A 25,871-nucleotide genomic window follows, 5' to 3' on the forward strand; every position below is an offset into this window, starting at 1 on the left:
TATTTAAAAACAACACATCTGTAGAATTTAAAATAGGCAGTCTCGCGCGCTGGAGATAAAAATATTTTATTCTCTACAGTGTTGTCACTGTTCGCTTTGAAATTCTTGAGTTTTTAATCAAAAATTTGTTAACGTTTCATAAAATATGAAATAGACAATAAAACAAATTCCAAATACGGGCTTCCAAGTGTCCATGTTCGGGTGGAGGACTATGTTATTCAAACTTTGATGATTCTACGTACCATTGTTTTTCAAAATGCGAGAAACATGCATACATTCATGTAAATTCTTCATTATTTAGTTTCTTGAAATATAATACAAGGGGATAATACTTGATGGCCACAATTTGAAAAGCGATACAACCGTTTCTAATGTTTCGACGCAAAATGCAATTTCGAGATTCATAACCCTTCTAGGCCGATGCCCGTAAGGGCTAATAATTAGTTTATTAGACTGTTTATAAAATTTATAAATTATATAAAGCTTAATGTTTAGCTGATGTATTATTTTAAAAATGTTAGTAAATAAAATGCTTCTTCGCTTAATTGAAGCGAAATACTTATTGTTTTCAAATATTGTGACATTCATCATGTGAAGTAACAGATATAAAGTTGTAAGGAATATGTCGTTTACTAAATGTAACTCATCGCAAATCCTAAATAAGACTATTAGATATTTATCACTGTGTCTAAAATGAAAACAGAAACGTAAGAAGGGTGTAAAAGACCCTTTTATTTAAAACTAAGTTGAGAAAAAATGCACATACGGTGCTTACAAATCAGCCAGTAATTACGACGAGCTCAGTAATAATCAGCCAGTAATAACTCAAAACAGAATACTAAAATTTAAAACTAAGTACCTATTAGACGAAGCCTATGCAAAGAAATCGAAACGTGAAAGTTGGCTCTCAAGCTTACACCGGCGTGAAAGCACTGTCAGCAAGAATAAAGCAACGCCAAAGACAAGAACTCCTTCTCTTAAAATAGCAAACTAGTAACAGGGCCTTCAGGCAGAACATGCTCTGTTTAAACAATCTCAGACTCTCAAATTCGCATTCTCGCAGGGAAACGGAAAAAGATGAGTTACAGTACATGTTTAGAACATAAAAACGTGGTTAATTAAGATAAGTAGATCTCACGAAGTGAATAAATATATCTCATATACGGTTTTAATAAGTCGCATGCATTACTTTTAGTTTGAATTAAAATAATAAAGTTTTTCAGGCCCTTAATTTTCAACTAAATAATGCACTATTTGAAGAATGTATGTTAATTAACATGCTACTAAGCAAAAAATCTTGTCTAGACTTCTTCACTATTTAAACTTAAATTGCTTCAAATTTAACATTTAGAGATGAAAGAAAACGCTAAGGATTTTTCTTTGCCTTTCCAAGGCAAATTAGTTAGCATTTTGCTGTAATTGTAGGAAGTAGTTAGCACTTCGCCGTAATGAGACTGAATTGAGAATTACATACCATACTGAGAAGTAAAGAAAAATTTCTAATTGAAATAAAGTGCCGAATAATCTTTCTGCACCATATTTTTATTTACTATATGTGCTCATCTGAAGAATTCAACATATGCGCTATAATTATATAATTTAAATATTCAGAAACTGCCTTTATCATTTAATTATTGTACTAGTTTACGGGTGTCTGAACAATTGCTGGTAACTAACCACTGGAAACAATGTGAGTAGTTAACAATGAGTAAAGTGGATTATTTATCGCTCTTTTTTTCGTTGCAATCTTTACATAATTAAGTTACCATTCTTAGTATTCTGCGCAACTATTTATTAATAATGGTACATGATTAAGCATTGCATAAATAAGGAATAATATACCATACATAGAAATCAAGCTTAACTCCCAAGTCACTTCTTTAGTATTAATAACAGATATCTCTATTTTAATGCATTTTAGAATGAAGCTTTATTTCATTATTTGCATAATTTTTAACAATTAGTCTCTCATTAGTTCTCACTTTCATAGCAGAGCTAGGCATATTATCTTCTAATAAACAGTATACTCTTCAATTATTAGCCCAAATTAGCGTTAGCCCAGAAGGGCTATTAGTCTCACAACGCCATTTTATGTGGCATCGCTCAAGGCTTTGAAGCTCAAAAGCTTTTCAAATTGTTGCCACCAAATATTATCGCCCTGTATTATATTTAAAGAAACTAAATGGAGAAACTACATGTATGTTTCTCGCACTGTGAAAAAAACAACGGTGCCTAGAGTCGTCAAATTTTGTATAATATAGTCCTACACCCGAGCATGGGCACCTCCAAGCCCAAGTATGGAATTTCGATTCTTTTATTGTCTATTTAATATTTTGTAAAACTTCAAATCAAGCAATGGCACCACTGTAGGGAATAAAACATTTTTACCTCCAACGCGCGAGTATTTGTGTCGGAAAGTTTAAAGATATGCTGTTTTTAAATACTTCCAGTATGGCGTTAGCTCAAATGGTCTTGAAATTTTTATGTGTCTGTAAATGAAAAAAGAAAAAAACAACACGCCCGTTTGGGCATAATATAAAATCTGAAAGCTTTCAGATTTTTTTCTGTTTGTTCACTTTGAAGAGGTTATAGTTTATTTTTGTTTATATGTTTAAAATGCGGACGCCTTCAAATAAAGCTAAGCTAAACAACAACCTTCTTATTGAGATGCCGTCAAGGAGATGGAATAAACATATTTTGAAAGCATCACAAGCATCTAATAGTTATTAACTGTAAATTTTCTATTTTTAGCAACATAGCTTTAATGTCGAGATATCCGACAAATTCATGAATTCTAAAAAATGTGCGTTTTAAATGAATAGTAAGCTTTTCAATGTCTATCATTACATTTACAAAGTTGTAAGTCGCAAATGTGCTCTATCGCAATGCGCTGTGTATATTCGACATGTGCACAGCGGCATACTGAAGGGGGGGGGGATCGCTCCGGGCTCTAATAAGAAAGCGCCTCCGAATATCCTTAAGTATATATGCTTACATGTAGGAATATAAAAAAGGACGAAACTAAAGGGGATCTGCCTAGAAAATGCTAAAATGTATTGTGGAAATGAACTGCCAAGAATGAATTCGTGATTTGTCACTAAAGACTTTTTTTGACAGTGTGTTTTTCAGTTCATCCATGCGAAAGTTTTTAAACTTCAAATTGAAGTCAAAGCTCACAAAAAACACTCTTAGGTTTTTTTCTACTGCGAGAAAAGTTTAAAATTCTTTTGAATCATCAAAAAATACAGATTAATGAGCTTTTTTATACATATGTTTATCTGCTAGAGAAAGTTGTTTTTTCTTTAGTCTTAAGGGTTTTTTTTTCAAATCATTTTAACTATTTAATTTTAATTAAATAAATGTTAATTATATATTTGTTTTGAAATTTCGTGTGACGATCATTCCAATAGAGACAGGAGCAAGGAGATTTTCGCCCCAGGCCTCAATCAGGCCTTAACTAAAAGAGCACAGTCGTGAATAAATTCTCTCATTATGTTTGTAGTTCATTGAGAAATAAACTGAGCACAACACAGAATTTTTTCTTGAATTGTTTAAATCTTGAATGAAAAGTATTAACACATTGAAGCCTAAAATAACGACTTAATAATGGCGCGTACTTATAACTATCTGAATTATGAATGTTTTTACTGCGACGCCCGGACCTATGCATCTTACGGATAGTTTCCATAAAATATGTAATAAATTTCTTGGTAATAAAGCGTCTAGCCATGAGGCATAATAATGATGAATTTGTACCTAATTACCCTGGATACGTTAATGGACTTCCATGAAGTGAGTACACTGCTTTATTAAAAGCACAGTGGTCAATTAAAACCTACTAGTTTTCACGAAAAGTGTATTTTGAGGCAGAAAATAATGTATGATTAATGGCAAACTAATGCTATTAGTGCCCTGGCTTGGTATTCATAAGTTATAGATAACAGCTAAACTCAGCTTTATCATCAGTGTACTGATATTTCCTATCTGAATTCTTTCCTACGGAATGTATAAGAAGGTTAAAGCAACAGCAAATGGTTTTATAAGAGAAAAATGGAAGATATACATGTGAAAATAAAATGCATAAACAGTCGGGGAAGGGGGTAGTTAGAAAGAAGAAAGAAACAGTTCTAAGAATTAGTTATTATTTAATTTTGCTCAATTTATTTATTTAATTTGGAAACTAATTTATTAATTCTGTAGAGAGAAAAATTATATAAATCCTCCCCCCCCCGAAAAAAGAGGGGCACAATTTAGGAAAATTAAGAATTTTGTGGAAAATTACTTATTTAATGCCACTGTGGATTGAATTATTACTTATAGTGCGCAGAAGAAAAAATTCGATCCTAGCTAGAATGAAAAACAAGTAATATAAAAAGATTAAAGTCACTTCCTACTTATATGAACAAAGAAAAATTTTATTTTAGTTACTTTTTATTAATATTATTAACATTTTTTTTCGTTTAGGCTACATTAATGGGACATTACATCCGCTTTAACCAATTCTATAAAACTACAATTCTTTATTTCCATACACTTTAAAAATCTTTAAAACTCTGTCCTACTGTTGCCACTTATTTTTGTTAAATACTACAATCCCATTTATCATAAATTTACATAACATTATTATTTAATTCAGTTTATTTATGAATAAATAAATAATAATATAAATAAATGAATAACTAAATAAAAATTAATCTATTTAATCTAATTATCTATCTAAAAATCACCATTCCCCATTTCCTTAATTCCACCTCAACAATATCAATATTTTATAACAAATTTTAAAACGTGTGGTCGTTAGAAATCGCAAAGCTGGACTTTTTTAGGAAATCCATGCTCTGTAGTTTATCTGATACATATAAATTCGCTTACATTTAGAATGATTAATTATTTGTTCAATATCCGTTGAGTGCAGCTTAATTATTATATATTCTGCTCCCCTTTCACCTTAAACTATAAATTTTTCACTTCATCCACAATATTATAGGAGGTTTTTGAATTTCAACATCTGATATAAATCATTTGCTACAGCTATAAAAAGCTACCCCCCCAAAAAAGTGCATAAAAGATCATTAAAAAGGTTTTTAATCTTAATTTTCCGATTCGCAGTTGCACAATATTGTACTGGCATTTTTCTGCTTACGTAAAATGATTCCCGGGATACTTGGAATCAGTAAAAGGTTTTGGGATTTCCGGAGAAGGAAAAAGTTGCATATTCGGGAAAAGCTGTGTTGGGAATCCGGTGAGGAGTGCACAAATACACCTCCGGCAAGGGATGCATAGATTTGTGTGTTCAACCGGAAGCTCTTGGCAAACTAATGAAAAGAGTATTTTATATAAAATTACAAGGATTTATAATAAGGTATAGGAAAATTTCTGGAGAGAATTGAATTTTGACAGGAGTATTCCACTTGTCTTAGATACTATTTGTACAATCTAAGCCGCTTTCTCTTCTTAATCGTGGCTATAAATACTGATAAATATTATCAGACTTCACATAGCAGATAATTAATTCCATTTACAATTTTAGAAATTGATCTAAGCTATTAACTAACTATAATCTAACACTTGTCTAACTGGTATTATACTGTCAGATAATTTGATAAGAAACGTCACAACAACAATTTAGATAATAAAATCATCAGTTTAATAGAACACTGATCATACAAAATATATAATAAGTTCTTATTAAGTACAGTATACAAAGCTATCTAAAAAGTAGCAATTTTTGTTTTTCGCCAGGCGTGAGAAATTTTTTTCAGTTTGCCTTTTGGAGCGTTGGAAGCCAAAACGCTTCCAAAAATGGTGATTTGAATTTTTGCCTTTTCAAATTCTGTACACTTTTAGCTTAGTAAAAATACCATACTTAAATCTTTATGAAAATTAGAACTGACAAAAATCTAGTTTTAATTTGTCATTGAATGCTTTGATAAATGAGGATGTTTACGTAAAAACGCCTTTTTCTCCAAACGTGATTTTTTAATACTCGATGTACCTTTTCTCAGGAACTACTGTTCACAGGTATGTAAAAATTTTATGGCTTATTTATTATGTTTCCTAGTATTTGCTGAAATGAGTTTTTTGTGATAAACTAAGAAAACAAATTTCAAATTTTATTTTATTTTATTTATTTATTTATTTTTTTTTTGTGAGAAAAGTGCTAACTTTTACTATGCCTAATACAATATTCTATAAATTACTCTAAATTTCAAAATGTTTCAAAACCTCATTTCAGTATAATGAGATAGGTATAAGTAAATTACACAAAAATTTCAAGCGTGTATCTACAATAGATTTGGAGAAAAGGTACATCAAAAAGGGTCAATTTAACATTGTCAGTATAGGGTTTCCAACTCCCTTCAAGTTACTTAATCTTTAAGCGTGAAAATCTCCTGTAGAAAACGTATTGCTGGAAGTAATGTTTGTTTCACCTTTTTTACACATACTTTTCTGCCTTTACTATGCTTTTGCAGTCTTCTTTGCTAGTTTGTTCCCATGAACTTCAGTTTTCTTTAACTCTATGCCCTATTATATTTAAATGTTAATTATTTTACTAAATAGTTTTTTAGATAGGTAATCTATTGCAATAGATTAACATTTACTTAAATAAAATTACAGTAAGCATACAGGGAATTTATTTCTGAAAACACTTGAAAAATAAATGTGCAGAAGTTTTGAATTACCTTTCCTTTAAACGTTTTTAATTTTTAATATAATACAAAACAAGATATTTACTACCGAAAATATTTTTTTCGGAAAAGTTGTCCAAAAATTTACCGCAATAAAGAAAGAAGCAGCTATTTTCACTAGTCCTTTTTTTCTAACAGTTAAAACAGTTAAATTAAATGTGGGAAAATTATTTAGCATCTTCTGCTTAAATGTGTGGAAGATCATTTTTCAGAAGTATTTTGGTTTTTTAATTCGCGAAAAATATTTGTGTTAATCTTCAGAAAAAGGCTTCAAATTTTATATTTGTAATATAAATTAGGAATAGGGAGATTACTATTTAACATAGACATTATTTTTACATTTTTATTGCAATTTCAGATGAATTCCCAGATCGTAAGGGAGTTGCAGTCAGTTGCAATTCTTAAAAAAGGTTTAGTCTCAGCTTTGTCAACCTTGATTTAGTTTATTAGGAAAGTACTTTTTGGCAGCCACATGATTTTGTTGTCTTTATCAATCGTTTTCATTCATTCGATTTTAATATAATTTAACGTAATGCAATTCCTCCAGATTTGGTTCATTTATGAATATAAAAGATTTTTTTGCAATTTTCAGGATTTTTTCTACAGTAGAACATAGTTTTAAAATGTGATATTTAAGGGAGCATGCTCATCAAACACTTTTAAAATCTTTTTTTCTAAAAGACCTACACAGCCGAGCGCGTAAGACCGTTAAATGCTGGTAGTTATTCTTGGTTTCAAATCTCGGTTAAATGATTAGCTACATGGATTTTTTTCCCTCGGTACTATTTATAAACTAGGCAGGTTTGCTTAGAAAGTTATTGGGATTAGGATTGGGATTATTCAGTTATGGCAAAGCACACGAGGGCTATCTGCCTAAAGGGAGGGATGCCTTCGTGGAGGACTTTTTAAGGGAAACTGGCTCACACAGAAGGAAAACCACGAAAACGCCCACGCAGCCAGCCCGTTCGCGGGATTCGAACCTCGGACCGAACTACCTGTGTTCAGAGTCTTTACCGCTCGGAAACATTCTCTCTTAGCAGACATTTTTCTCGTATTTTGCTATTAAAACGTTTTTTAGAGGCATATTAAAAGTAATTTGGAAAAATAAAATGTTTAAAATAACAAATAATATTACCTCCTTCACCCTCTCGCTGAAATAAGTTATTTTATCAAAGAAAACTTTTTTCGAGCAGGTAGTTTAAGACATCGTAAAACTCAATTTACCCTTTAAAATATAAGCAAAAAATGATGTAAACGTTGTGAAATACGGATTAAAGAAACCAAAGATTATTCTTAAATTGCAGTTGTACCGCAGCATTACATTAACCGCAGCACCCCTGCAATTGAAGAATCTTAATGAAGAGAATTAGAAAAAAGGAAAAAAGAAAAAAACAGAAATCAAACTGGAACAAAATTCCAAACGAAAAATCAATTAGGGCACCCGAAAGATTAATTAGAGCACAAGGATTTTAATTAACGGTATTACTATTCAGGCTACTTCGATTAATAATGCAGTTCAGATTCAAACTGAGCAAAAAATTCAACATCAGTTATTTGTTCGTTATGCATATGTATCTTAATTATATAGCCATCACAATTACCTTTTCCTTCAACCAAACATCAAAGACTTCGCGTCTTATGAACCACATTCTTAATTAGTTAATGATACGCTGTTTCTTTAGACACTCTTATCGCTCAGTTTCCCGAGGAATTTTTTTACTTTAAAAAACAATGAAGCTTCTAGTTTTAAAATAATAATTTATTATAATGGCATTAAGAGCCTAGGGCTCATACTTTGCTTTTACTCAAACTTTGCTTTGTCGTTGAGTTCGGGAGCCGATTAAAATATGGTAAATGAAGTGTTAGCTCAGTATAATGTGATTAAATGCAAGAAAGATTATTAAGAAACTCGCGTTTGATATGGAGGAAGTTTTAAAATGTCGTTATTATGCTTTAAGTTTGAAAATTAAGCTTCGCGTTGCATATTTTAGCATAATAATTCTTTATTTTCTAACACGCTTCAGTAATTTCCGCTATTTCGGGAATTAACTAAATAAGCTGAATTTATCATACATATTGTAATATATTGTCTGCATTCGGACTGAATGTTAAAAATAAATTTTAAGTAAAATATTTAAATATTTTGAGCAAAGCGATAATTTATAAATTTATTTTGCTACATTTTCTCTTTTAATTCGTTTGGCTTTGCTATTAAAATTTTGTTATGAAGAAATTGTCTCTCATTTTTCTATAACCAATGCAAATAATCGAAATAAAAAAATGTTGTATGCATTTCAAATGTAAAAAAAATGCAATAAAGAGAACAAGAACCTAAATATATTTAATTTTCCCTTAACTCTAATTTTGTAGTTACACGAAGACACGAAGAACGAAAATAAGTAGGGTTGTTCTAGTAGATTTTAATTTCCATTTATGCTTTTAACCACATTCATATCAGTTAACGAAAAAGTATAGTTTACATTTTGTTTCATATATTTTACCTGTCTGGCATCAGAGTTTTCAAATAAAATTATAATGTATTTCTCCCGCCTTCTTAGCATGCCTTCGTAGTCTGGTTGTCTGCACGCTGTGCGCGTATTCCAGAGGTCCGTGGTTCGATTCCCGGCGAGGGCGGTTGCTCATTTTTCATCTTGCCTGCTTTCAAAAATACCTAATGTCTCTACATTAGCGCCCGAACTAAAAGGGTGGTGGATGATGATTCTCCACACCCAGGATTTGGCGATTGGGTCCCCTAAAAAGCCCAGTCGCCCTTTAAAAGGGGGAGTATATAAAGTATTTCTCCACCTTCTTAGCATGTCTTCGTGGTGTAGTAGTTTGCACCCTGGAGAGGTCTGTGGTTCAATTCTCGGTGAAGGCGGGGAACATTTTTCACTTCTCCTGCTTCCAAAAAATACCTAATATCTCTACAGTGGCGCCCAAACTAAAAGGGTGGTGGATGATGATTCATCACACCCAGGATTTGGCGATTGGGTTCCCTAAATACCCAGTCGCACTTTAAAAGGGGGAGTATATAAGGTATTTCTCCCGCCTTCCTAGCATGACTTCGTGGTGTGGTGGTCTGCATGCTGGGAGTGTATTCCAGAAGTCCGTTGTTCGATTTCCGGTGAAGGCATCGCTCATTTTTCATCTTGCCTGCTTCCAAAAAACTACCTTATGTCTTAAAGGCAATCTTTGCACATTGCGTAAACAAGTAATAAATTACTCTAATCACACATAGCAAAGTAATGATTAAGAACTTTTCTGTGATTTCTTTTATATCAGATGTTCATAGATTTTCTTTTATTCCTCTATTAGATACAGTTTAATTATTTTGAAAAAAAAGGGGGATCTTGTTTTTATTTATATGTTTTACCATCTCTCTTTCAGCTTTTTGGCATTATTCACTATTTATTGTATGCTTATTCCTAATTGCTTTTTTTCATCTATATTTTTATTTAAAAATTTACAGATTTTTTATGTAAACTATGTGCAACGCAGCATACATTTTTATAAGCAACACATGATATGGGTTTAACTTATAATTTTCTATTAACAAGACTGGAAAATTTTTGCCTCGCTACCAGATTTGTCGTCATGTAACTAAACACCTTAATTGCATTAACCAACGTAAGATATTTTATGTTTTATGTAACTTGACAATGCAGTTATGCTCACCTTGAAATTTATTATTTAGAGATTTACACCGTGTACACCTATACCGCTCAAGCACATTTCACATATCCTTTGTTAGTTATCAATTAAATGTAAATAAATTATCAGGTTTTCTTAGAATTCCACGTCTGTCTGATGATGTTATAGGGCACTGGCAGTACAACGCAATTGTTTATAAAGAATTTAAACGCAGAGTGATTAAAAATAAAATGATTGATGAAATTTAAACGTAGAGTGATGTAAACGTAAGGAAGAATTGATTCGAATTGATCACCCGAGGAATCTTAAATTAAATTTACACATATTTCGGCTAATAGAAGATCATAAAAAAGGACTCAGAATAGAAATTGAAACTTTAAGTGAGTAAAAAACAATTAATCCCAAGTTTTTAAGATTTGACTTTAATATAAAACAAAACTTAGAATTTTCACTTCAGAAAAACCGTTCAGAAAACCGTTCTTTCAAAACTGCAACTGCTTCTTATCGGAACTATAACCTCTTTTGTCATCTTTTTTTCCCATCATATCTTCTAACAATAATAGTAGGGCTTTCGCTCTTATTTATGCACTTTATCTGCACATTCAGATATTTAGCGGAAATGAAAGTTTAAAAGCATATATTTATAGATGAACTGGAAGGGTATTTCATTATTAGACACGTCTTTTATTATTTAACTATAACTGATATTATTTTATTATTGAAAATAAATCATATATTTCATCGACTTAAATCAATAAAAAATATACATTAGAATTTTCACTTTGTATATTTTTTGAGGGGGGGGAACTCTAATTGTAATTCCTCGTGTTCCACAAAGTACACCATGAGGTTGAACAACTAAGTTATTCCACTAGAAAAATTTAAAAAAAATAAAATGTACAGTAGCACTGCAAAAGGGAAAAAATTATTAAAAAACAATAAATAAATTAAAATGATAAATAAATAAAAAATAAAGTAACAGAAAAGCAATAAAGTATTGAGAAGTCAATAACCTAAATTGAGAATGAAATTTCGAAAAGCAGAAATTGTCTCTTTAGTCCGAAAAAATTCAGAACAATTTGGTGGTCAGGATGCAGACAGGTGCTGCAAAGCTGCCTGAAGTATCTTTTTCTGCTGGACATGATGAATGCACTCAAGAAGAATATGCTTAACCATCTCATCGTCTCTACCGCAGCTGCACAAAGCACTTTAAGGAAATCCAGATAACTTTAAATAGCTCCTGAAGTTACCATATAAAGTCAAGAATTAAGTTATTTTAAAATCTGTTGAAAAATTGCAGGAGAAAAACTTTTAGTGCATTGTGCTTTCGGTGAAGCCAGATATTCTCCGTTCCAAATACTCATTGCCTCATTTCTATGAAAACGCTTCCAGTTAGAAACATGATTCAAGTTTTCAAATACTACAGGAACTTTTGCGCTATTTCAGATAACAGAAATACGATATTTTAAAGATTTTCACTTCAAAGGATATAATATATAGTTTAACTGTGTTAATAAGACAGCAAGAAGGTCAGCTCAACATAGATAAATCTGAAATGATATGAAATTATGATGAAAACATTGTAACGTTACGTAAAATACTTTCCAGTTTGGGTTTGCTATGTTGATGATATATATACTGTGTTTGAAAATTGTAAAAAATGTTTTAACTAAAGTTTTCTAAAATCTGGAATTTAACAGCCCTTATAGTCCAGTTTACGCTTAAACTCGAGACATTTAATTCCCTTCCAATTAATTCGATATGCACAATATATTTAATTTCAGCATTATTAAGCATTATCAAACATATTTCGATTTTTTTCTCTTCTTTCTTGTTTAAAAGTTTTGTCATTCTGCTAAACAACAGTTAGCCTTCCTTTTATCTTTCATTTCTAGTCACACAAAGTTTATTTTAGTCGGCACTAGATGATGAACTCGAAGAAGTTGCAATCGCATATTATTCACCAAGAGATTAAAGTTTTTTTTTCCCTCATCACAAAAAAAAAAAAAAAAAAAAAAAAAAAAAAAAAATCCAAGCGACTACAAAAGATTAATGGTTTATAAATGTTTCTCTTCGTTTAATTAAAAAAATGCACGTAATTTATATAGGTTTATGGCATTTTTTCTTCTGATAGTAAAAGCTTTCATGCCCTAAACCAAAAATTATAATAGAATGAGTTAAAGTATATATTAATAATATTGGAGATGATGAACCTGATGTAAATGCCAAAGCGGCAGCAAGCTATATAAATATAAATATCCTGCTTCCGAAATCAGACTTAAAATTCTCCTTAAAGCAAGAAATATTACTAAAATAGGAAGAATGTGGCAAAAAATCCCACAAGGAAGAAAAATATTTAGTTTTACACAAATACTCCGAAGAGATGAACTAGCACAAATCCTTATATAAACCAGTATCTAACGAAATATGGCCCTTTCCCTATATACGTTTTTGAAAGAAATATCTCTCAGTCAGATACCTGCGTGTGAAGGGAAGAGCGACTCAGAAAAATACTTTTTTAACTGCCCAGGAACAAAATTTACTCTTTAAAAGAATCAAATGAAGACATAGAAGGTTTACTAAAATATCCAATAAGAAATCAACATTTAAGAAAGAAAATTCAAATCATAATTGAAAACTTAGCATCAAAGGAAAGGCGTTATGCACAACACATTAATAGTATTAAAATTAAAAAGCCTCATGGAAAATGACAAACACTCTATACAGTTACTTTTAATTAATGTATGCAATACTACGTTTTTTCTGTACCTCGAACTCCGAAAAAAACATTACTTTGCCAATGAACTTAATCTGCATTGAACTTATAATGACCAACTATATGAACTATTTTATGAACCACTAATTAAAACGAATACTTACTGTTAATGAACTATTAATTAGAAATTTTGCTACAGAAGTAAAATGCAATAATTAATAAAAAATGAGATAGACAAATAATGTAAAATATGCATTAACATATAATTACATATAGTTATAAATTAGTGCAAATACAAAATTAAGGCTAAACAATTTATGTTATGAACATCAAATGTATATTAATGCATACTGCATATGATATTATGTTAAAGTGTAGAAACATTATTGCTATGTTAAGTTGTAGAGACATTAGGTATTTTTGGAAGCAGACAAGATGAAAAATGAGTAACCGCCTTCGCCGGGGTTCGAACCGCGGACCTTTGAAATACGTGCCCAGATCACCACACCACGAAGGCACGCTAGGAAGGCGGAAGAAATACTTTATATACCCCCTTTAAAGGGCAACTAGGGTTTTAAGGAGACTCAATCGCCAAATCCTGGGCTTGGAGAATCCACCACCCTTTTAGTTCGGCCGCCAGTGAAGAGACATTAGGTATTTTTGGAAGCGAGCAAGATGAAAAATGAGCAACCGTCCTCGCCGAGAATCGGACCGTGGATCTCTGGAATACGCGCCCAGCGTGCAGACCACCGCACTACGAAGGCGCACAAGGAAAGCGGGGGAAATACCTTATAAAGTACCAAGCAAATTTTGAATCAAATATAGCAATATTATGTATACAATAACAAATGTGACAAATTTATATGTGATATATCAAGGTATCAAAAGTGCACCCGGAGTAGAGGATGGGATTCGGAGAAAACCACTGGCGGTCGCAGGGCTGGCAGTGTGGAATGGAACGAGCGCTTATTATTTTCAGACTCAGAGGATCATCTGGAACTCTGTGGGGTCCATGTGTTTCTAGACCAGTTGACATGGACGGAAATATTCGCTTCACGATCTGGTAAATAATAGGTATCCCCGACTCTTCTACCATACCTATTCTTAAAGACTTATTTCAGGTAGGAACTTTTAGAGTAGCTACAATATCCCTTGTAAGTGTGGCTTTATACACATTGGTAAAAAATATGAGATGTGAAACTCTTCATCAAAAAACTGTAGAGTTATAAGGTATTTCTCCAACCTTCCTAGTATGCCTTCGGGGTGTAGTGGTCAGCACACTGAGCCGGTATTTCAGAGGTCCGTGGTTCGATTCCCGGCGAAGGCGGTTGCTAATTTTTCATTTCTCCGGCTTCCAAAAATCCTAATGGCTCTACAGAGTTATTAGCTTATACCGATGCAGGAATGTGAAAAATGTGGAATGCCTTCGCGAGAATTCAAACCCCGGACCACCCGAATACGAGTTGAGCGTGCTTCCAGTTATACGACGCAAACATGTGGACGAAAGGAAGAAAATAGCTTACGTACTCCACCTTTTAAAAGGTGACTGCGGATTAAGGGACACAATCGCCAGACCCTAGTGCTGACGAATTATTACCCACTTCCTTTTAGTTCGGGCGTTAACTGTAGAGTCTTATACCACGAAGGCATGCGGAAAAGATGGAGAAAACATCATCTAGGGCACCAAAACTACATTCATATTCTCCATTTGTTTTCTACGCATGCTGTATTGTTGGTCTAAAAACCATGCTTTCGATTTCTGTTCAGCCAAAATTATATTTAAAAGTGTTTTAAGTTCGGAATTGATATACTGGAGGCATTTCATATCTGTAAAAGTTTTTTCATTTTAGTTTATAAGCTAAATTCTAATCCCTTTTACACGTTAGTTTTAAAGGATTCCTTTCTTAGTTACTCTGTTCAATTTTCTCTAAACATCCGGAGATAAGAGTTTTGTTTATTTGTTTCCTATCAATTAAGCAATTCTTTTATTGTATTCTCATTTGCGCATGCGTAGGTAAAATAGATGGTTTTGTTTGACCTTCAGAAATAGAGTACTGCATACTTTAATTATATTGCGTCAATTCCTGCTTTTTATTTAGTTATTTAGTTTTAAGAGTAAAAGAAATTTTAAATGTACGAAACGTGTGTTATCTGAATAGTAAGGTTGATACAACGTTATAGGAATGCTCTAAAGTTACCTTTTGGAAGACTCTAATTATCATACAAACTTTATTAATTACATATATTAGCAATATTATATAATCAGTCTCTTTTTTTGAGTGAGTAAGTTGCTACAAACCTGAGCAATCACAGTGAATTTCAATTATTACATAAGATCACAAATTTTAATCATCAGTATCATTTATTTGTTTAGAGCATATTTTTAAATAGAACAAAGACATTTTATCCAAGGAAATGAAATTTTCCTATGAAAAATCAGAAATGGAAAATGTAGATTCAAGAAAAAAAAAAATGCACCGTATTTCATCCTTCATTTTCCCTTAACTTCTTAACGACGGGTTCTGAAAATTTTTAAATTATTCGTTTAAATTTCCCCTTCCTTGTGCATCCAGAGAAGAGCGCTACTAAATTTTAAAATGGGTTCGTCCACTTTATGATTACTTTTATCTTCCTAATAAAGAAAAACCCCCATAAACTACCAGCGAAGTTCACATGGAGCCTTCCCCTTCTAACTGCTGAGCTTTAGCACTCGATTATCTGATGATAAAATTAGTAAAAAAAAGGAGAAGAATAAGCGAGGAAATGTATAAGTGAGTTCATATATAACTACAGTCAGTGTAATTATATATATATATACCTATATTTACATTATTATTGAATATAATTATATTATGTGTTTTTTACATTTCTTTCTGATACAGATAAAGATGGAGAATATTTTGCCCTATTATAATTTTTCAACATTCTCATGCTCATCATAAGTCATTTTCAGTACAGTTAATTCGTAAATTTAAGACCACAAACAATCATTACCCGAAGAACAATCAACCCAGTAATATAGAAGTAAAATTAATTTCCTGCAAATTTATTATAGCATAAACAATTATACAAAGTTAATTTTTCTTGTAAGGGATTAGGCTTAGGCAGAAAAAGCTGTTTTCGAAGTATTCATAATTTATATATGGGGTTAAATTCATTAAGTTTACAATATTATCTTCATAACTAAGAAATATTCATTCAAGAACACAGATATAAATCAAAAGTGGTCAAGAGAAATATAAAAGTACAGTAGACGCCTCTCAATGTGATCGAGGTTAACATTATCATTCGGATATTATTATCGAATTGCCGTTTATTTCTATAAGAAAATAGAGTCGTGCATTGGGATTAACAGTTCGTTTAATATTATCAAAATGTTACAGAATGAATTTTTCAAATTCTTTAAACAAAGTCAAATTGCCGAATGATTGGAAAATATCACCAAGGAAGGGATTAAGAAAAAAAAACTGTTTTTTTTAGCCAACCATTTAAAATTTGGGGAAAAAAAAAAAAAAAAGCCTTTTGTTTAGTTTGGGACGGATTTTTAACAGCGCTATTGATTTCGAGAGCGATGAGACACAGATCCCTCTTCTTCAGACAGAAGAGGATATTTACCAAGTGTTTCCTGAAACAAATCCAGCATATCATCTAATAAACTTACTGAAGAGCGTAAATATGATATCGGTGGATTCACTATCAATGCTGATATAAGGTACGTCCTTTGAATATTAAGATTAGGGGTACAGCATCGGTCGAATAATTTACGGAAACATTAGACACAATTCATAAATAAACTTCTGCATAACACATGCAAACAATCATTTTTAAAGAATTGTTCCATAGTTAAAACGATGTTAAAATAAGTATTTATATGTTTCAACTTATATTAAGTTAGTTAAACTCTATTGCTAATTTGAAGAATATTTTTCTCATCGTCTAATCTTATCATTCATTTAATGTCATGAAAATAGCAGTAGATAAATGTGATCTTATTAATCGATAGCTACTATATTCATTTATTGCAAGTATTTCAGAGATAAAAAAAAGAGAGACAGAAAGAGAGAAGATCAGAAGGGAAAAATATTGCATTTTGAAGTTTTTTTTCCTTTTAGGGAGGAAATAAAAATATTACAAGTGAATAAAATATTATTTCTTTCAATTTATGATTCAGGAACTATTCACCAAAAATTTGCCTTAGTTTATCTCAGTCGAACAATTAAGTCGGCATAAATATATTATTTATGCATTTAATATTTGAATTCATAAATTTTATTTTTGCATGCACATAAAGCTTACCGCTGCCATCTGTTTTAGCAGAAATAATTTCACTGGAGTTCCCATGGCCTGCACTATTAAATGCTACCAGGTAAAAAGAGTATGATGTTCCACACTGAAGTTCATGCAGAGTATATGAACTACGATCTCCTGTTAGGTGCACCTCATGCCAGTCTCTGCCTTCCATTCTATGATGAAGTATATATCCTAAAACAGAGCACGAATAATGTGATAAATATATTTTCTTACTTATTTTACATTTAGAAAAGCATGTCTATTCATACTTTCATCGAACTTGCTTATATTATGGCTAGGATTAAAATAGGAATTGATATTCCTATCTTAGTTTGCTAGGATTAAAATAGGAATTGATATTCCTATCTTAGTTTGCTAAGTATTTTCGAAACTGAAGAACTGCAGATTCAAAAAATTCGTTTAGACATTTCGAAACTTCTTCATCCACTTACATCAATCCGATTACCAAACAGAAAAACATTTTCTGCTATAAAGATCCTTTTGGGCATTATAATGAAACGTTAAGTACCAAACATTAAGAAATTTGTTAATATTTGAAGCAGTATTAAATATTTTATTTCAGGTAATTTAAAATTTCTGAAATACAGGATTAAACAGTTCTAGAAATTTTCTGTTAAGGGGTTATTTTCTTGAAAATTCTTATTATTTACAAATTAAAATTACGTAAATATGTTTCAAATTTAAAGCATAGTTATAATTATTAGAAGTTTTGATACATCTAATTGTACTTCGTTTACTATACATAATTAAAATTTCGATAAATTTATGTCTGCAGTAAAATGACAAGTAAGGCAAATAAAGTTACCAAGCAAAAATACTCGTACATAGGGCGATCAGATATGAACCAACCTTTATGCTAAGTGTCGGCATGGTATTTCTTATGTGTTAGGGCAGTTGAAGTCGTTAAGTAGGGTTGCTTAGATTAAGGGAACGACAGCAGCCGTCGTGTCCAGTGCTTTATTTATTAACCCTTACGATGCGTGAGGGGTGTGCGCCAGTCTCTATTGAGCAACGCATTATTATAAAGTTAGTCGTTTGTGAAAACATAAAGCCAGCCTAAATTACCGCAGACATTATGGTCATCTCGGGGAAGCTATCCTTTGCGGTCAAGAATGAAGGTTTGGTGCAAGGAATTCAAGCAAGACCATCAACGTGTTGCGAATCAACGTCATCCCCATTGTGCTCACGGCACAGCGACTGATGAAAACATTGCACGTTTTTTGTGAGTTTTTCGAATGGTATCGATGCTGCAGAGTGCTTTAAATTCCGGAAGAACTTGTTGTCAGTATGGAAGTGTCTAATCAGAAAGCAGTTGGGCTTCAGAAAAATCTCAGCTCGTTGGGTTCCAAAGTGGTTGACCAAAAGGCTACACGAGTTCGTATTTCTCATTGGTGTGCAACTCATTCTGAAGAAGAAGGGGAAACTTTCTTTTTGCATAAAACTCTCACTTGTGACGAGAGATGGGTGCATCATTACATTCCCAATCAAAGCATGTACGCATGGATTAGAGAAGGAAAGGTGAAGGAAACTCTCTAAAAGCCATAACTCAATTATGTGCGGAGAAAATGTTGGCCAAGTTGTTTGGGACTGGAGGGAAATCCCATTGGTAGATTTCTTAACCCCTTAAGGCACACATTAATTTCTAATTTTCGGTCAAAAAATCACCTATTTTTTTTCTTGCATAATCATGCCAGGGTTAGCTTCAAATCGAAATCTCGGTGGTGCAACGTTTGGTTGATACCAATTCCTTGCTATATCCAAAATCTCGTTGTCATTATCTCCCGATTCACTTCCATCACTCAAGAAATCATCACTCTCATCGCTGAAACTGTCTGATAAATTGGCATATTCAAAATTGTCATCGTCAGAGTCGCTCATTATCAGATAACTTTTTTTAAATTACAAAAACACTTAGTAATATAATTTGCAGTTAACTGCTTACTTTTATTATATTTACGTAATAAAAATGGATATATTACCTTTTCCACACCAAACGACTACTTTATAGCAAAGAATTCCTAGCAAACTTATAGCTAATCATCAAAATGCGCCACGTGGTTTACACAAGAAAAATGCTGAATAGTGGTGCCATCTATGTCAAATAAGTTTAATTATAATCTAGCCTATTTATTTTTACTGGAACGGATCTCAGACAAGCATTAGAAATAAAATAACGCGAGATACAAGGGCACCCGTGTGAGACACAGGCATGTGCAAATTTGCCGGAAACTTTCGCCCGTGTGAGACACGGGCAAATGCGTTAAGGGGTTAAACGGATGTCGGACCAACAGAGCAACCTACGACTGTGGCCTCTTGGAATCAAGTTTGACTTTAGTATCGACGCCGACTGCCCCATCCCCGAGGTTGTTACTCCTCCACGACAATGCCAGGCACCACACAGCAGGTGTAACGCAGCAGAAACTTATCGAAACGCATTGAGAAACGCTTGACATTCCACTTTACAGTACAGACTTATCGCCATGCGATTTTCACATGTCTGGACCTCTCAAAGTAGCACTTGGAGGCAAGCGATTTGAGACCAACGATCAAGTGGATACATTCGTGCGCAACTTAGATACCCATCCAAATTCATTCTACGAGAACGAAAGAAATTACCGAAACGTTGGGAAAAAATGTATCATAAAAGGAGGAGATTATTAAGAATAATTTGTAGAAACATAGATGCTTACTATAAAATAAATTTTGTGTTGACAAAAGGCTCGTTTACATTTGTTTCACTCTTATAATAATTGAAATGGTTTTTATGTCCATTTATTGCAAATAAGGAGTATCATCAACAACAGCGTAAATTTACAAACACAATTTAATTCATAATACACATAATAGCTATACATCTTTTTCCATTCAGAAATAATATATACAGGTATACCTCCCATAATACGGTAGATAGATTCCTAGAAAATGCCGTGTTGTGTGATATCGCGTTATGCAAAACCAGCAACCGATATAAAATAGAAGGATGCCTTCCAAAAACTTTTCAAGCAAAATATTTTTTACACCTTATTCCCTCAATCATTTCTCAGTTATACTTTTATTTTATATTTGATTTATATGCAATTTACCTGATACAGGAGCATTTGGAGCAGTCTGTGGGTCCCAGGACAACTTTATAGTTTTTGAAGTAGCGTAATATGTTTTTATCACTGGAGCAGCTGGACGATCTGCAATGAAATTTTAAATACATTTTAATAAGAAATCAAATCTTAATATTTTTTCGTCTTTATATAATATTCTGAATCTCTTTACTCACATATAAAGACTTTTGTATCCATAATGTTTTTTTGTTTGTTTGTACGTGTGAATTTCTTAAAATTTATTTAAAATGTTTTAAACAAAATGGATTAATTGAAGGCTGTGAGCACGCAAGCAAAAAACGAAATTGTTGCCATATTTCAAAAATAGTTTCGCGAACAAATAGACTTCTCAGAAAAAGATTAAATTCAAAGCACTACGCAAGAAAGTACATGCATGCACTAATCACGAAAAGAGACAAACCCGTTTCTAAGTGCAATAAAAAATTATAGAAAGCTAAAAGAATTTTATAGCATGAAATATGCACCAGGTAGCTCCATAATACCTCCATAATTGTGAAATATTATGGAGGTAGCTGCAAATCAGGTACCTTCATAATATTTTACAATTTATTATTTTAAACAGACATCCTTGGAGACACTTAGCTTCATAGGAAACTCAAACTGAGTTGATCAAGTCTTCTGGAATCACATACTACTTTTATAAACGTACACATTTCTGACTCTGGAGGATGCATGGATGGATTTGGTGAGCTGCAATGTGGCGGTTTATGGCATCCCATGCGTGTTCAATCAAGTTCAAGTCTAGTTAATACGCTCGCCAGTCCATCCGTGTGATATCTTCTACTTCCTATTGCTCTGACAACAGAGCTACTGAGTAAGGATGAGTACTGTATTTCATTATTAAGTATTTTAAACCAAACAGCCTTAAACATGGTTTCAAAACTGTTTTCAAAACTATATATGTGGCAGGTTGCAAAATCTCCATTAAAATTGCGCATCTCGGATTACCAGTTTCGGTTATTACATCGTAAAAGTTAATATAACCGGTTCGCTTAAACGTTACCTTTCATGAGTAAAGGAAGGCAAGTTATGTGTTTTTGTCTGTCACCAGATCAAAACACGGCTAGAGTCACAGTTCGGGTTACATCTTTTACTCATCAGTAAATATTGCTCAGTTACATTCCTCTTAGCTCAACAAGATTATGACAACGATTTTAAATAAGCTTCTTTGTAAGATGGAACGACTGGTGCACAAATCATTTGTTTCCATCCTCGCGAAATCTCCGTGCAACAGCAGCGTTGAAGATCTAAAACCAACTCTTTAGTAGTCCTTTCACGGTTTATTCGAACCAACAATGACAGAAAATAGTCTTTGGATGGAGTTACTGCTTTTAGTCGTTCTTAATCATGGCGTCTAATTAATTAACTTACTGTTTAAAAAACGGTTCCTTGTTCCTGATGCGACATTTTCAGGACCATTCAGGTTTTGTGCTATCTCCATTTAATTAGCCTCTTCAATTAAATAAATAAGTTCGGGATATCCTACACTTCTTGCCAAATGGTCGCCAAGTTTCGTGACTTTTGGCGCTTTCTCGCCAGATTTGGCAACAAAAGTTAGTCGCCGAAACCATCATCAGCTCGATGGTATCTCGCCAATTTATTACCTCAATGTAAATATACTTGCTCCTATATTGTTATTTTTCCGGCACAGCTCCGGCTTTTTCAAGCATTTCATTTTATATTATACAAAAAATACTATAATTTCAACTAAAATTTTTTAAATATATACAAAGTTTGTAACAATATATCATTATTGTCAGCTACATTAGAGAACATGTATATTTCAAAATCATTTATTGAAAATTATGCTTTATAAAATCGAGCAGGATCCGAACTATAATTGTGTCTCTGCAATTTATGGAACAAAGAATTTCCGACACTCATTATTTTTCTCTGAAGAGAAAAATAACGCGTCTTGTGGTTGCTTGAGCACGTACCTTCATGACAGTACGATTACCATAAGATGAATAAAGGTGGATGATTTATGAGTTAATTAGCTTTGTAATAAGGAGTGAAAAGATTCCATTAAAAAAAAGCGAAAATCCAACGCATGAAAATATTTAGTATCTTACGAAGGTTAGAGTTCAATTTTATATAAACATTTTAAGTTAAATATAAAATAACGCAAAAATTGCAACAGGTCTAAAATATCTTATAGAAGCCATATTCAGAAATATAATACGGCGTTAATTTAATTTTGCTTCCATAATTATTTCAATTAATTTCAAATTATGTTCACGTAGTGTACTACTCTACCTTATATTTTACGTATGTACTATTAGATTATTTTTTATTTTAAACATCTGTGTTATAAAATGAATGAGATGTAACGCTGTTAAGTGAACCTAGGGCCAGAGTGTCGTTATGGTAAACTATGTGTGTTAGACTCTCGCTATGGTATTGTGGTTTATGCGCATACGGCGAAGTAGATTTAATTCAATCCAATAAGTTTAAATGAAATGAAAAAAATGCGTATAATTTAATATTCCATACAAGGAAGTATGAGGTATACAAATCAGGTTTTGTTACTTGCACGTATTGGTTGTTCCGAAAGTAATTTCGTTTTTTCCCAACAGAGGACTTAATGGTATTTTTTCAACCCAATAGTAGGTGACATATTATGCATTAGCAGTTTAAGGATTATATGCTGTTTAGAAAGACTTAAAATTCTAAAGTTTTAAAAATTCTTAAGAAACACTTCTAAAACTCAAAAGAGAAAGAAAGAAGAAAAAATGGAAAGCTTTTAGATTCTTCATAACGCGCAAAGGGGCGTTTTTTTAACATTTTGTGTGTTACCTTTAGTTATTAAATATCATGTTCTTCTCACTTAAAACCTAAAATTCAGTTCAACAGCAATATCGCAAAATAATTTTAAAATTAATATATCTTTAGAATTTCCGATACAAAGTCTCGCGCGCTCGAGATAAAAAGGTTTTTTCTGTATAACGTTGCCATTGTTCGCTTTGAAATCCTTGAGTTTGTTAATCAAAAATTTGTTAAAGTTTTACAAAATATGAAATTGATAACAAAACAAATTGTAAATTTCAAATTTGGGCTTCCAGATGCCCATATTTGAATGGAGGACTACGTTACTCAGTGTTTGATGACTCTAGGTACCGTTGCTTTATCACAATGTGAGAAACATACATACATTTATGCAGATTATTCATTATTTAACTTCTTTAAATATAACACAGGGCGATAATATTTGATGGCAACAATTTGAAAAGTGAAAAGGACTTTAAAATTTTCGATGCAAAATGCCAAAAGGTAATTAATAGCCCTTCTGGGCTAGCGTCCTTTCGGCTAAAAACATTTTCGTTAAGTAATGTACACGTTTCGTTAAAGTAATGTTTCGTTAAGTAATTTCGTTAAGTAATAAACACAAATTTATTTTATACAAATTTATTTTATATTTCTAGATACGAAAGTCTTTTGTCACTGAATATTTCAAAAATACTCATTACGCTTCTCATTATCTAATTCAAATTAATTAAATTAGAGAAGTGTTGCATTTTCATGTGAGCGCCATTTACTTATGCTTGATTAAAAGTATGTATGATACGTATTATCGCATACATACTTTAATACTAATTTTAGATACCAGATGCATTAAATAACTACTTCGAACAGTTGACATTAATATTAGTCTCTCGAAGTAATGCATTCCCTAAACTAGGTAATAATCGTAATGTGAGTTTCTGAATAGACAAGATCTCTAATACCGCACACAGAGTGTATCTTTAGTGCCACGCATATGGAGAATAATTAGCCTTTCACGCAAAGGTTATGTAATATCATTATATATGTGCGTATTTTACACGCTGGCACGCAAATCTCCTAGAATCTCGTCCAGTTCTCTGTTAGATATCTGTAGTTGAGAGATTTAATTTATATCTTGCACGACCGAACTGTCTGCTACATAAATGTTTAAATTTTCTCTGAACTTGTGGCGTGATGGCTAGCTTAAAGCAAATAATTACGTCCTGGTCTTCGATATAATGCTTGTCCCGATTTGAATAGACACTTTTCTCTACCTCTGAATGGCAACGCAAAAGTAGTAGAAGCGCATTAGGATTTATAAAACGGTAAGTGAGAAACAGAACTATTTTTCGATTTGTTTTGTTGCAGCTTGAATGTTGCTCTGAGATGTTAGATTCATTATTAGATATATTTGTTTTGATATTAAAATAAATTCCCTTTAAAATTAAATCGGATGTTGATTTTAGATAGGAACACCACTGAAACAATTTCACTGAAACAATGATATAGAATGTTAGATGCGGCATTTAGATTCATCGTAGAACTTCGGCAGATTACTAGCTCCATTATTGTCCAATGCTGTTTATTAGGAAATATAATTTTTAGCCATTCTTCCAATCTGAGAAGAATGTTTGTTAAACGTTTATCCCAGTGTTATAGTATCGAAGTAGGGCTATTCTTAAATGTTTTAAACTGGTGTTTGTTCCAAGTATAGTTAATTTGATAAACACAAAATTAAATTTCTTTTCTAAAATTCAGTACTAAATACATTAATAAAGATCATATGTAAATGCTATAAATAATTTTATAACATGAATTAATTTTTTACTTTTGTTTATAACAATATAGTGAAGCTTTCGTTTTCACGATATATCTCAAAATTGCCATATTTTAGAATCAAAAGATGGAAGCTAAAATACTTAGGGAGTGAATTTGTGCAAAGGTAGAATATGTAAATAATGAAAGAATACATTGAACTTACAAATATTTAAGGAATTAATTATTGTGAAACAGTATATTTTAGAGTACGAAATTAGCAAGAATTAACGTGAATTTCTTAGAATTAACAAACAAGTCTAAGCAAAACAAATGCGACCTTCGTATTGTAATTGCTCTTTTGATAAATATAACGTTAATCCTTAATAATTTAGTTAAATTCATAAAACTTTAGGTAAACAATTTTTCGAAGGCAAAATATTAGGTAAGAAAACCGGCATCAGGTGAATTAGTTTATATTCTCACAGCCAGTAAATTTATTATCAAATTCATGTTAGGAAAGCTTAAATTATAGCTTTTCAGAACAAATCTGAGATTTAAAACTCTCATAATTAACAGAAGGTGTGATAGAAGTTAAGATACGCATTTTCTGTTTCAAAGCGCTGAAAAATGTAGCATAATACAGTTATGGCTATTTAAAAAAAGTAATGACAAGAGGAAGCTAAGGAGGTGAAGTCGTGAAACTAGTATATTAAAGCGCTTATACTATTTGATCTAATAAATTAATTAAAATAAATAGATGGCAAAAAATTAAAAAATTAAGCATTGATGAGCTACATAATGATGTATGGATAACAGACTTATCATTTCTTTTTTATTTGACTTGCTGTTTAATTATTCTCAACAAAA

The 25,871-nt window shown here is 32.0% G+C and overlaps 1 protein-coding gene across 1 annotated transcript in view; it reads right to left on the reverse strand.

The window, feature by feature from the left end:
• Positions 1 to 25,871, reverse strand: part of LOC118182361 (cell adhesion molecule Dscam1-like) — a 993,488-nt gene that overhangs the window by 110,076 nt on the left and 857,541 nt on the right. Inside the window, exons 18-19 of the mRNA XM_085806697.1 lie at positions 20,451 to 20,549; positions 17,353 to 17,538 (exon numbers count right to left, since the gene is read on the reverse strand). Coding sequence (XP_085662823.1) covers positions 17,353 to 17,538; positions 20,451 to 20,549 — 285 coding nt within the window. The remainder of the gene's footprint in view (positions 1 to 17,352; positions 17,539 to 20,450; positions 20,550 to 25,871) is intronic.

Source organism: Stegodyphus dumicola, chromosome 12 (assembly GCF_044657685.1).
Source record: "Stegodyphus dumicola isolate Sdum_Otavi_A_Nest chromosome 12, ASM4465768v1".
In the NCBI taxonomy this organism is placed as follows: Eukaryota; Metazoa; Arthropoda; class Arachnida; order Araneae; family Eresidae; genus Stegodyphus; species Stegodyphus dumicola.